The following is a 12,758-nucleotide window of genomic DNA, read 5'->3' as shown; positions in this document are numbered from 1 at the left end:
ATTGCCTATCAGTCATGCTTTTCTCAGGTTTTCCTAAAATACCTTGGTTCTAAGAGAGGAAAATTGTATTGATACTAGTTTACCAGTTACAATAATCATGGGAGTAAAACAAAAACTTTATACACACATTTTTCCCTTTAAATCCCAACACACTTCCAGAGAGTAGCTATTACTGCATATATTTCACAAATAAGATATGAAAATGAAATCTGCCGGAGCATGGCTCAGTAGTCGTGAGCGATCTGGAGTGTGCACATTAACCAGTAGAGCTCACATATGTATAATGTATGGTACAAAGCAGGGACAGGTGTGACTCTTAGCACAAGGCCAATTATCATTTTTACTGAGTTAAATCTCTGGCCCTTATCGGTTGATTTCTTGATAGCAGTCATTCTTTCTGGGGTGAGGTGGAATCTCAGTGTGGTTTTCATTTGTGTTTGTCGAATGACCAGTAATGTTGAACATTTTTTCATATGTTTATCTGCTATTTATACTTCTTGCTCTGAGAACTGAGTGATACACAGTACAGCTACATTCATCATTGGGATCTTGTACCTTTACATGACAGGTCCTGGTTCTCATTTTTCCCCTTACCCCTGCACTCCCTTCACCCCTCCACCCTCCTCTATTTACGAAGACTTTGTTTCCATTTTTGCCTTTTCTCATATTTTTTTCTTTTCCCTTATTTCCTTTCCCCTACCCTTCCCACTTCCCCTACACCTTGTACAGCTACATTCATCATTGGGATCTTGTACCTTTACATGACAGGTCCTGGTTCTCATTTTTCCCCTTACCCCTGCACTCCCTTCACCCCTCCACCCTCCTCTATTTACGAAGACTTTGTTTCCATTTTTGCCTTTTCTCATATTTTTTTCTTTTCCCTTATTTCCTTTCCCCTACCCTTCCCACTTCCCCTACACCTTTAGCCCTTTTCTTCCTATTTCACATTATCAGTTATACAATTTGGATCTTACTTACTTTTAGTTTTTCACAGCAGAGAAACTATTTGGTATATATACATGTATGTCTTATTTATTTCACTTAAAAGTATGGCCTCAATATGCCTCCATTTTCCTATGAATGACTAATTTCTCATTCTTTATGGCTGAGTAGAATTCCCTTTTATAGAAAAAAAAACACATCTTCTTTATCCAGTCTCCAACTGATGGACATTTGGGCAGTTTCCCAGTTTTAGCGATTACAAATTGTGCCACTATAAACATGGGTGAGAATATATCACTGTGGTATGATTCTTTTAATTCTTTTGGAAAGATACCCAGCAGAGGGATGGCTGGGTCAAATGGAACCTCTAGTCCCAGCTCTGTGAGGTAGCTCCATATTGATTTCCATAGTGGTTGTAACAGTCTGCACTCCCACCAATGGAGAAGGGTTCCTTTCTCCCAATAACTACCCCAACGTCTGTTAGTGGTTTTCTTGATAGCAGCCATTCTTTCTGGATTAGGTGGAATCTCAGCATTATTGTCATCTGCGTCTCTCCAATGACAAGTGATGTGGAACATTTTTTCATACATTTATTTGCTGCTTTTACTTCTTTGTCTGAGAAATGTCTGTTCATTTCAGATGGATAATAGTCCATTGTCTGAGAAGCTGGCAAAAATATTTGCCACATTATAGGCTGTCTCTTAGCTCTGTTGTTGGTTTCTTTTGCAGAGAAAAAGATTTTTAATAAGATGAGATTCTTTGTGCAAGTTCCTGCGCAGAGGATTTGTTCATAAAGTCTTTTCCTATGCCATTGTCTTCAAGAGTTTTGCCTAACTTATCTTCCAGAAAGTGTATGTTCTAATATTTAGTGTTTGCTTTAATATTTAGAGCTTTAATCCACTTGTATTTTAGTTCAATGCATGGTGAAAGATAAGGGTCTAGTTTTAATATTTGGCAGGTTGCAATCCAGTTTTTCTAACACAATTTATTGAAGAGGGTATCTTTCCTCCAGTGAGAACGGTTGCATCTTTTGTCAAAGATGACGTAGCTGAATACATCGGAGTTGTTTGTTATCTTCTAAACTATTCCACTGATCCTCAGGTCTATTTCTTTGCCAGTACCATGCGTTTTTATCACAGTGGCTTTGGAGTACATTTTCAGGTTCAGGATTGTGATACTTCCCTGTCACATCTCAGTTGCCTAGAATGGCTTTTGCTATTCTAGATCTCGTCTGGTTCCAAATGAATTTTTGGATTATTTTCTGTAGTTCTGTGAACTACAATATTGGAATTTCAATCAGGATTGCACTGAATCTGTATAGCAGTTATGGTAGTATGGCCATTTTTACTATGTTGATTCATTCCTACACAGAAACAGGGGATATCTTTCCATTTTCTTATATCCTGTTTGATCTTTTTTCAGAGTGCTGTAGTTTTGAATATAGAGGTCTTTTGCTTCCTTCATTAGATTGATTCCTAGTTACTTCATTTTTTGGATGCTATTGTGAAAGGAATTGTTTCCCTAATTTCTCTCTCAGTGAGTCTGTTATCTGTGTACAAGAAGGCTATTGATTTCTGAGTGTTGACCTTGTATCCAGCTATTCTGCTGAATCTACCAGTTAAGTCTAGTAGTCTTTTGGCAGAGTATTTTGGATCTTCTATGTAGAGTATCATAACGTCAGCAGATAATGACAGTTTAACTTCTTCCTTTCCTATCTTTATTGCTTTAATTTTTTTCTCATATCTAATTCCCGTGGCTAATGTTTCCGGAACTATATTGAACAGGAGTGGTGATAGTGGACATGCTTGTCTTGTTCCTGAATTTATCATGAAGGTTTTGGCCATTTGATATGATGTTAGCTGTTGGTTTTTCATAGATAGCCTTTATCAGATTAAGATAAAAACCACCTATTTCAATTTTCTGCACCGTTTTTTTTATCACGGTGTTGAATTTTGTCAAATGCTTTTTCTGCATCTATGATATGGTTTTTGTCCTTGACTCTGTTAATATAGTGTTACATTTATTGATTTACGTATGTTGAAACAATCCACACCAGGCCAATTATTAAATTCCTGAAGATGTTTCAGTATTGACAAACTAAGTCCCCAAGAAGTTTATCACTTAGGCTTAATAATGTTTCTTCTATTCCTTTGGTAGCAGTGAGAAACAAGGGGGAAAGAGCTATGAATATATCATGATTCCAAATTGACAGTAAACTTGCCTTAGAGCTCAACAAGAGGCTCTTTTACCTTCTACTTCATGTTAAAGATTTTTTTCATCCAAGATTTCACAAGCATTCAGATGTAATAATGCTATTAGAAATATTGTTTCTCCCCCAACCTAGTAAGAGATTTCAACTGACTTTTAACAACAACAAAAATCATAGGTAGAAATGGCTGAAGTTTTTCTTTCTTTTATGTTACATCAGCATCAGTAATTCTTTTAACTTGGATACTCATACTTTAGATGGTCTTAAACACAAAGGCAATGAAATTGGGCTAGAGATATAGGTCAGGGATAGAGCACTGCCTAACATGTGTGAGCGCCTGTGTTTGACTCCCAGGGTGGCTATTTATTACTATTATTATCTAAAATCAGTGGTAATCCAGAGTGTACACATGAGTACATTAGGTATAATGACTACTTTCTCATATAGAGAGGCTCTCAAAGATTTACATATCCACACATGAATTTGTGTTTACTAATGTGCTGGCCCCAAAACAAACTATTGCAATTGTTGCAGGCTAATGATAAAAGAGAAAAAGATGGCAAGGTCAACCACACACCTGCCCTGAGTGATGAGCAGGTGAAGCCACAACCAGCTCTGTGTACAGCAGTTCCAGGGTAGCTCAATAGCAAAAAGAGAGCCCAAATGGATGTCACAGTGTCTTTGCTCGGAGGTGTGTGTTTTTGTTTGGTAAAGAAAAAACTATGCACTACACAGTCAGTATTTATTAGAAGGCAGAGTTGAACTCTGGCAAAGTAACACCTATCCAACTGAATTAAGGGCATTCCTTTACATTTTTAGTGGTTTTTGATTTGCAGTTAAATCATTCATTGGATTTGGCATGCAGAATTTGTACTGGATTTTATTTTGCACATTAAATGTAGCAAGATTTACAGTAGTTTCCTTCATAAATACAATTTAACTTTGCTCAATGAGGACATCATACAAAATTTAGGGTTATGTCCACTGTCTTTTACATGCTTTCCTTTTTAATAACATTCACCCCATACAAGATTAATCACTGTGCCTCTGTGTTCTATCAACCACAAAAAAGTATGTATTTTCTCTTTTAGAGTTTTTTTTTTAATTGACTTCACGTTCTCCCTATATTCATGAAACACCTCAGAATCCTTAACTTATATAAGACAATGGAACAGCTACAATCCAATGAGGTGAGTGTATAGGTCAACAGCATCAATCTGGAGGAAAATTCTAGCTCCATCACTTTCCCTCTATGTGGCCTTAAATTTCTGAACTTCTTTGGGCCTCAGTTTCAAGGAAATAGAATAGTGACACTACTTATGCTTCACAGGGTTGTGGAGCAGACTGAATAATTTAATATATGACAAGCATTTGGAAATCTGGTTGGCATATAATAAACATTGCTAAAGTATCTGCTGCTGCTATTATGACTCCTGCTGTCCAAAACACAAGAAAAAGAGATAAGAGAAACATTGCATGAGGGTCTCTTTCTTACAGAGAGTAAACCTAAACAATTACAAACAGGATAAATTCTAAACCTGCCTACCTTCTTGTATGTTTCTGGAAAAACCTCTCAATATTTGATTTTTTCTGAGTAAATGTTTAAATATTATGTATTAGACAAAGGATCACAACCAGTCATTTACAATTAAGGGAATAAACATGTAAGAAGAAGAAGATTAAGGATCATGGGAAAAAAAACTGGTCCATATCAACTTCTACCTACCTAAAATTTATCCATAAAAGTAATTTTCTGAAAATCTAGTAGCAAAAACTAATAAAACATGTGATACATTCTACACAATTTTTAAACAGCACAACCCACAACTTTCTGTAATTTCTAGGGTTAGAAATATATTCACCAGTTCTTTTTTTCTGATCCTACCTGATGTACTCAGAAGCCAATAAAGGTATAGAGTTATTTATTTCTAGAATTCTGTGCTTTCGTAATTCCTATGTTGTTCTGGCCAATGCTCTCCAACTTTTAAAAAATTTTTAAGGGAGGAAATTGAGTAGGCAATCATAAACCTTAAAAAATGTGCTAAAATGTGGTGCTACCAAACTTAGGGAGAATAAGTAAGAGGAAGATTTCTGGGTCCCACAAGATGTGGACTCAACCCAAAAAACAAAATCTAGTTGCCCTGGAGAAACACACCGAATCCTAGAACAGAAAACCAAGGCTGTCTCTGGTGAGTCTTTACAAGAAACACTGCATACTAAAATGTGCTAAAAATATGTTGCAAGTCGAATTTAGGTTAGAGATCCAAAATTCTAAAACATTAAGAGTTTATTGTCTGATTTTATATTTGCAAATAAAGTCAACACTGGGGATTTACAAGAGTGTCACTCCCCCATTTTCAGATGTGGATCATGTACAACTCGTATTTGAGTAATGCTACCTCAGTGTGAAGCTATAAAAATCTAGAGGCAAATGTAAAGCTCTGTGACGGGGATGACCCTACATGCTACACAAGACTTTATGTATTAGTCAAAATGTGCCTTAACTGGCAAAGTAGACTGTTCCACAGTGTTGGCTCCTGGAATATTACTCAAAGGTTGTTGTATGATGCCACATGAAAACTGATCAATGCACAAGGGAATGGGGAGAATGCATCCAGGTGAACCCAAACAAGGTGTTTCAGTTTACAATTATCTTGTGATCTTCCTTTACACATTTAAGTTAAATTTATACACTGAAGAAAGAAAAGAAGGAAAGTGAAGGAAGAGAGGGTTAAAAAAAAAATCCTTCAAGCATTCTCCATAAATACGAATACCTAACCCAAGCCTGTAATCCCAGTACTCAGGAGGCTAAAGCAGGAGGATCGCTGTGAGTTCGAGACCAGCCTGGGCTACATAGTGAGTTTCAGGGCAGTCTTATTTCATAGCGAGACCCTGTCTCAAAATACAAAAAATAAAAAACAGCAACAAAAAAAAAATCTAAGAGATATATATTGAGGAGTGTAGGATTTATTCTTTCTTTGGCTCACATCAAAATAAATATATACATACATAAATAAATAAAGGACGCGGCCAGGGATTTAGCTCAGTGGTTCCACCACCTGCTCCAAAAGTGCAAGGTCCTGAGTTCAATCCCAGGTACATCCCCCCCAAAAAAAGACAGTTGCAGGTGCAGCTCAGCAGTAAAACTCCTGTCTAGCCTGTGCAATTTGCAGCCTTGGGTTCAATCTCCAGCATCATGAAAAGAAAAGAAGATAGGGGAGGGGAGGGAAGAGAAGGCAAGGGGAGAGGAATTAGTGCTGGCAGCAGTGTGGAGAAGGGACCTTGTACACTGTTGGATGGAATATAAAAAAATAGACATTATAAAACACTATAGAGACTCCTCAAAAACTTTAAGACATTGTAAGTTCACTACTGGGTGTTGAAGCCAAGGAAATGAAATCAGCATGTTGACAAGACACTTACACTACCATTGTCATTGGTAGCAACAGTCACAGGGACAGAGAGATGGAAACAACCTAGGAGCCACCAGATGATAAAGCATGAAAAAATGTGGTCCATGTAACTGATGGAATACCATACTGTCATAAAAAAGAAAAAAATGAAGTCTGTCATTTGCAGCATTATGGATGGCACTTCCTAATGTTATAATTAGGAAATAAGACAGGCATAGAAAGATAAGTACAGGATCCCCACCATCACCAGAGGCTGGGGGGAGTCGTGGGGAGTGGGGGACAGTTTAATAAATGGGTACTGAGTCCCAATTAGGTATGGTTAAGACATCCTGTTGTGCTAATGCAGCTCTGGTGACTTCAGGTAACATACTATGTGTTTCAAAAAAAATTTGAAAAAAAGGATTCTGTGATTTTTTAAATTACACAATCTAAAATATCACATTGATATGTATATTTTATACATGCTAATATGCATGCTGATGTATTATTTTATGTATAGGTACATTAATTTGCATATTTTATGTTGTGTATCAGTAAAGAAATTTGAAAAGCTTTAAAATGAAAATTCACTTATCTATATTTAACCATCCCATAATGCATATGTACTTCAAAAAATGTTGTATACAATAAATGTTACCTGTCAAGTTTTTGAAAACTAAAAATTAATGAATAAAATTGGCCTCAATTCAAGTAGTATAATTCTGTCTCTTCTGAGAAAGGTTAAGGTTCATCTAGATCCTCTGAGTCCCCACTGCAGGGAGCAGAGAGAGAACATGGACAGTGCCATTATTTCCTGCACTAAAAATCAAAATAAGCACCCTGGGTCTACACCAAAATACAGACCAATGAACCCAAAAGGCCTGTGCCTTCCCTCAGACATGTGATTATTTGATTTCAGCTAAAGTTCAAAGTCAATTTTTATGTCTACCATATAGCAGTGTCCTTCTTATACTCTACGGCCATTCCTGTCCGCTGTCTTTGTATTTGGCTCTGTGTTTTCATTTTCCATTTTTCTAAAAAAAAAAAAAGTTTTTAAAGATAACAGTCTTTAAAACTCAAAATTAGAGTTGAGCAGTGAGAAAATTATCAAAAAAGCCTCTCTGAGATTTTGAGGCAACACACAAGGGATTCAGCTTTTCCTGATGCTCAAAACCTACCATAACATTTCCACTAAAAATACCTAAGTGCACAAAATTCCTGGTGACTGCATACACGGAAGGTCATGGGTTGATAACTGCACATTAAAGAAGTTAACTATATTCCAATTAACTACACACACACTATATTTTTGAAGACCCACATCCATGTATAAAAGAGAAACTGAGTCATGTATTACGGAAGGGCCAAACAGGAAATGCAGAGCTTACTTACAAAAGAAATGTTTCAAAGGCGTAGGAAGTCGAAAAAAGAATAGGATAACAACCTAGGGCTAGGAGCTGGAACTCTGTTCTCACCCCCAGAGCCAAAGTACCAGCAACAGAAGCTGGTCAGGAGAGGCTCCAGACTGCAGTCCAGAACAGGACAGGAAAGGCAGTGGAGGACTGGTTAGCTCAAGGTGACCTCCTGGAGAAGCAAGCTGGACAACCAACACACCCTTCTCCTTCTCCCCACTCCCTGTTGGTCCCCCTGGAGACACAGGGCCCTGTGTCCACACTGCCCAGACTTCCTGCAGCGCGCAGGGTGCTAGAGGGACAAGGACAGCTCCGAGCTGGAAAAGGACAGCTCCGAGCTAGAAAATGAAGGCCTGTGCCAGAGCCCCCAGGAGTGCTGCAAAGCAAATTAGGGACTCAGTTCATTGCACTGGGAGGATTTCTCCTCTGGCACTCATTTCAAAAATGTGTTAGTGAACAAAAATGGAGGAAAAAAGCAAAGTGAGAATTCAGTTCTCTTGAACAGAAATGCATTGTTTTATTCTTCAGCAAACTTACTTTTTCAGCTGATGTCCCAATCCAAATCGCTCCTTTGTGGAAATCTGAAAGACATCAACAGTAGGCACTGGAAAGAAAAAAGAATCACTCAAACACTGACTTGAAAGTCAACCATCAGCAGCACTGAAGTAGCAGTACACACACATACACGAAGCACAGTGCACGTGGCTCTATTCACTGCTGTTTACAGGATATGTACACAGTAACGGTCATTAAACCTGAAAGCAAATCCGGATCTGTTGACACATAAAACGTATAATGAAGGTGGCACATGCCCATCATCCGGGCACAGAGAGACAGAGGCAGGTAGATTCCCAAGCTCAAGCTCGGCCTGGGTAATATTGCAACTTACCTAGACCCTGTCTCAAAAGAACGCTGAGGATGTAGCTCAGTGCAAAGGCCCTGGGATTAATCCCCAGACAACACAAAAAAGAATGTTAAAAAAAAAAAAAAGAAGTAATGTGATAAGTAATAATCTTCCAAAATAGACCAGTGCGGAGAGAAGAGGGAAGGGGACACCACAGTAGGACACGAGGGCAGAGGAGGTCTATGGGTGTGGGCATGCAGGGTCTCTTAGTCAAATCCAGGAAAGATGATCAAGAACTGTGGCAGGCGACACACTGGCTCAGATCAGCAGAGGGGATGAATGATTTGGATTCACACTTTCTAGGAGAGCAGAGAGATTTTACTGCCGAGCTGGATGAATAGAAAAAGAGGGAGTCAAGGGCAAATCCAAGGATTGTGAGCATCTAGAAAGATGAAATTTACCAACTAGTAAGTGAACGACTGGATTGTACAGATTTGGAGGGGTTATTTGACTTTAAACATTTACCATTTACTGAAACATTCATTTGATGCACAAGAGTAAAAGGAAGGTGGACAACTGGATAGGAAGGGCAGGAGTGGGCACTCGGGAGAGAACAGGAAAGCATAAAGTGAGGTGGAAAGGAGAAGAGGCTCCCATCCCACCTGCACTGAAGCCGGGGATGGGAATTTAAAAAATTGAGCCAAAAATTCTAACATCCCAAAAATTCAGTGGAATATTTTTTTTTTTCAAGAAAAAGATGACAAAATGACCATACAGGGTACTCTTTCGAAGAAGATTTAGAAGGACACAATCTTTTCACAGGCAGAAAGGAAATGTGTCTGGGAAAAGAAGACAGAGCAGATACAGGGCCCTGGCTCTCTTCGAATAGGAGGGAAAACCCAACAGGTATGACTAGAACCCCAACCTTCACGGGTGGAAATTGTGCAAGATAAAGAGAACAGTGGTAATAGGCACCCATCTTTATTCAGAGCATATTAATAAATGTTACAAAACTCAAAACTTAATCATAAGATGTATGACTAAGAAACAAGGTTGGATATTTTATCAAAATGACAAAATATACTTGAAAAATATAAATTATAAACATTAACCCAGTTAGTAATAAAATCTAAAAGATCCATAACCTTCGAATATATTGAAAGAGCTCACAAATGCTTCTTTTAAAAGTATTCCAAAGTTCAAGGGCTTCAACGCATATTAATGTAATTAACTGTAATTAATTATAAGGTAGTGACCTATTAATAACCTGAGCAACGGCAGAGTACTACAATTTTTCTAACTCTAAAAATATTTTCAATTAATTTTTAACAATGTCTTTAAAAATTAAAAACTTCCTGAAACCCAGTAATAATAAGGTGGAAAATAAATTGGACAATAAAAATCTGATTAAGCATACAAGCACTCAGGAGTAAACTCACCTAAAATTAGTAACATAAGCCAAATAAGAGTAAAACAGAATCGTGCTCCTATAAAACTGGAAGCTACAACTAATATTCTTTTACAGATAAAATAAGTATTACGACTTTAGAAGTGCCTCTTCTTCCAAAGTTTATTTAAAAGTTTAGCTTAGATACAATCAAATTCATCACAGAGTTCAATTTTTGGGTGACAAGAAAATGAGGAAGAACTGGCCAAAATGTATTAAAAATACATTTCACATTTTTTAAAAGGGGGAAGTTAATCAACTCTTCCTTATCTCTCATATAATTTCAGCTGAGAAATGAAGGCTGCCCCAGACATGTGAAAATAATTCTGCAACAAATTATGTGAGTATAAGCATAGAAGACAGCAATCAGGAGATAATATGCACAGGAACAACCTTTTAACATAATAATGCCAGTTGTTTATTCTTTTCAACTGAAATTAGGCCTGCTCTTCACATCGTAACAAGCCTTATCAGCCATTCTGAAAAATACACTATCATAAGAATCCAAACAAATGATAGCATGTTATCTGTTTAAAGTACATTTCCCCATGAACAATAAAAATAATCCTTTAATTTCAAAGTGGATACAAAGGTGCATTTCTTCAGTTCTTATCACTCCTGTTCAAGCATGGATACACTGTCAGGCTCCACCTAGCTAAATACTGTAGTTCAAAATAAGTAATATTCGCACATTTCCCAACCACAGGAGTAAATGTTTTTTCTAAAAGAACCGTTAAGTAGGTCAGTCTAAATCTTGTATTAATCACATACCTTTTGCAAGTACATTTTACTATAAATGTAGGTACCTTCAAAGACTCGTTGCAAAGCACTCAAGTGTTTTCTAGACTTTTCATTTGTTTGACATAAGTGAAATTAGAAACTAAGATAAAACCTAATCATTTCTTCTGCCAATATAAATTAAATGTTCCTCTTTGGGAACATCACTTCTAGTTCTACTCATATAATAAACAATTAGTGTCACATATTACTCATATATTACACAATTATTTTAAATTGCACTTTTCCCTCAATTTTTCAACAATAACAAAAGCCTACTGCAGGATACACAAGATAGGAATGTGAATAAATACTGTTCAACAAGCCCTAATTTAACCTGCACATTTAAAAACAGATGAAAACTAGACAGAAAATGAAAATCAAGGAATAATGCCACCCCTGAAGAAGAAACTTTCAGCAAATTTTGCTACAAGTAGAACAGGTACAACAAGCTAGTCCTACAATTCCCACACTATGAAGGAAATGAACAAAAATCATCTCAAAATAAGGGGTCAAATGAAGCAAAGTATGCTCCTGGGGGTCAGCAGTGCAGGGAGCAGGGACAAAGTCTACTGGGGTTCCTCCAAAGCCAATGGGAACCCATCTTGACCTCTGGCCTACGCCCTTTGGTCAAGTCCTCTCACAGGCAGACCCTGACAAAAACTCTGCTAAGAACTGATCCCGGAGAAACAGTAAAAGAACATGACCACTACAACAGAAAAATGGAAATAGCCCAGCCCACCATACAAATTCTGGTCAGAACCCAGCTCCTGTCTGATCCTCTACATAATACTGAGGCATAAAGTACACCTCAGAATTTGTCTGACCGTGACACAGAATGGCTGCCACTCAACTCCCACAATGGAAGGGAGGAAGAATGCGAAGACCCACGGAGTGCCAATCTGCTCCTCCCAGGAGAGAAAGCCTATTTGTGTGAGAGGAAATCTACTGAAGGTGTGAGCTGCTAGCAGCAAGGGGGCCAGAGGCAAGATATTTACCACTTAGAATACATATTTTCCTTAAAGCACAGTACACAGCTAATAAATACTCAACACCGTAGAGAAATAAAACTAACCTGGGCCATTTAAATATTGTGTAAGTGAACAGTGGAGTCGGACAATTATAGGTTCTGTTCGAATTACTTCCCATGCCACAGCAATCTCTTCCTGCACAAAAATATTTAACAGCTGAATTAGTCATTTTTCAGAGTTTAAAATGAGAAGAAAAAAAACTTTAAAATTTTATGTTAAAGGAATGCATAAATTAAAAAGGCCTACACATTACCTCAAAACCCATGGTAGTGTGAAAAGAAGGCCAAAGTAAGAAAACATCTATAAGAGTAGGGGAAGTGGGAGGGAGAGGGAAAGAAAAAAATATGAGAAAAGGAAAAACATGGAAACAAAATCTTTATAAATAGGAAAGGGTGGAGGGGATGAAGGGAGGGCAGGGAAATAGGGAAAAAAAAAAAAACCAAGATACATCATGTAAAGGTACCAGATCCCAATGATGAATGTAAGTGTATTGTATACCTAAATTGTACCAATAAACTTAATGAAAAAAAAGGAAAAGGCCAAAGTATTCTTGATTCTTGCTTTTATGTATAAAAAGCAAAAGTAAAGATTTATAGCAGCTTACTATAATAAAAACCATAAGTTTCAGGATATAGTAAAAGAATCCAGGGGGCTGGGGATTTAGCTCAGCGGTTCGGTGGTCTGCCTTGCAAGCAAGGACCGGA

The 12,758-nt window shown here is 37.5% G+C and overlaps 1 protein-coding gene across 3 annotated transcripts in view; it reads right to left on the bottom strand.

Annotated features, from left to right (window-relative positions):
* The window catches only part of Parp8 (poly(ADP-ribose) polymerase family member 8), a 175,544-nt gene that overhangs the window by 48,119 nt on the left and 114,667 nt on the right, over positions 1–12,758 (bottom strand). For all 3 annotated transcript variants that reach the window (XM_010644012.3, XM_010644011.3, XM_010644013.2), the window contains 2 exons: positions 12,099–12,189; positions 8,493–8,559 (listed from right to left, as the gene is read on the bottom strand). In XM_010644012.3, the coding sequence (XP_010642314.1) occupies positions 8,493–8,559; positions 12,099–12,189 (158 nt within the window). The remainder of the gene's footprint in view (positions 1–8,492; positions 8,560–12,098; positions 12,190–12,758) is intronic.

The sequence above is a fragment of the Fukomys damarensis genome, unplaced genomic scaffold (genome assembly GCF_012274545.1).
Source record: "Fukomys damarensis isolate Sample0158 unplaced genomic scaffold, DMR_v1.0_HiC HiC_scaffold_1, whole genome shotgun sequence".
Lineage (NCBI taxonomy): Eukaryota > Metazoa > Chordata > Mammalia > Rodentia > Bathyergidae > Fukomys > Fukomys damarensis.
The sequence above is the reverse complement of the archived record's forward strand: the minus strand, read 5'-3'. Positions and strand labels throughout refer to the sequence as shown.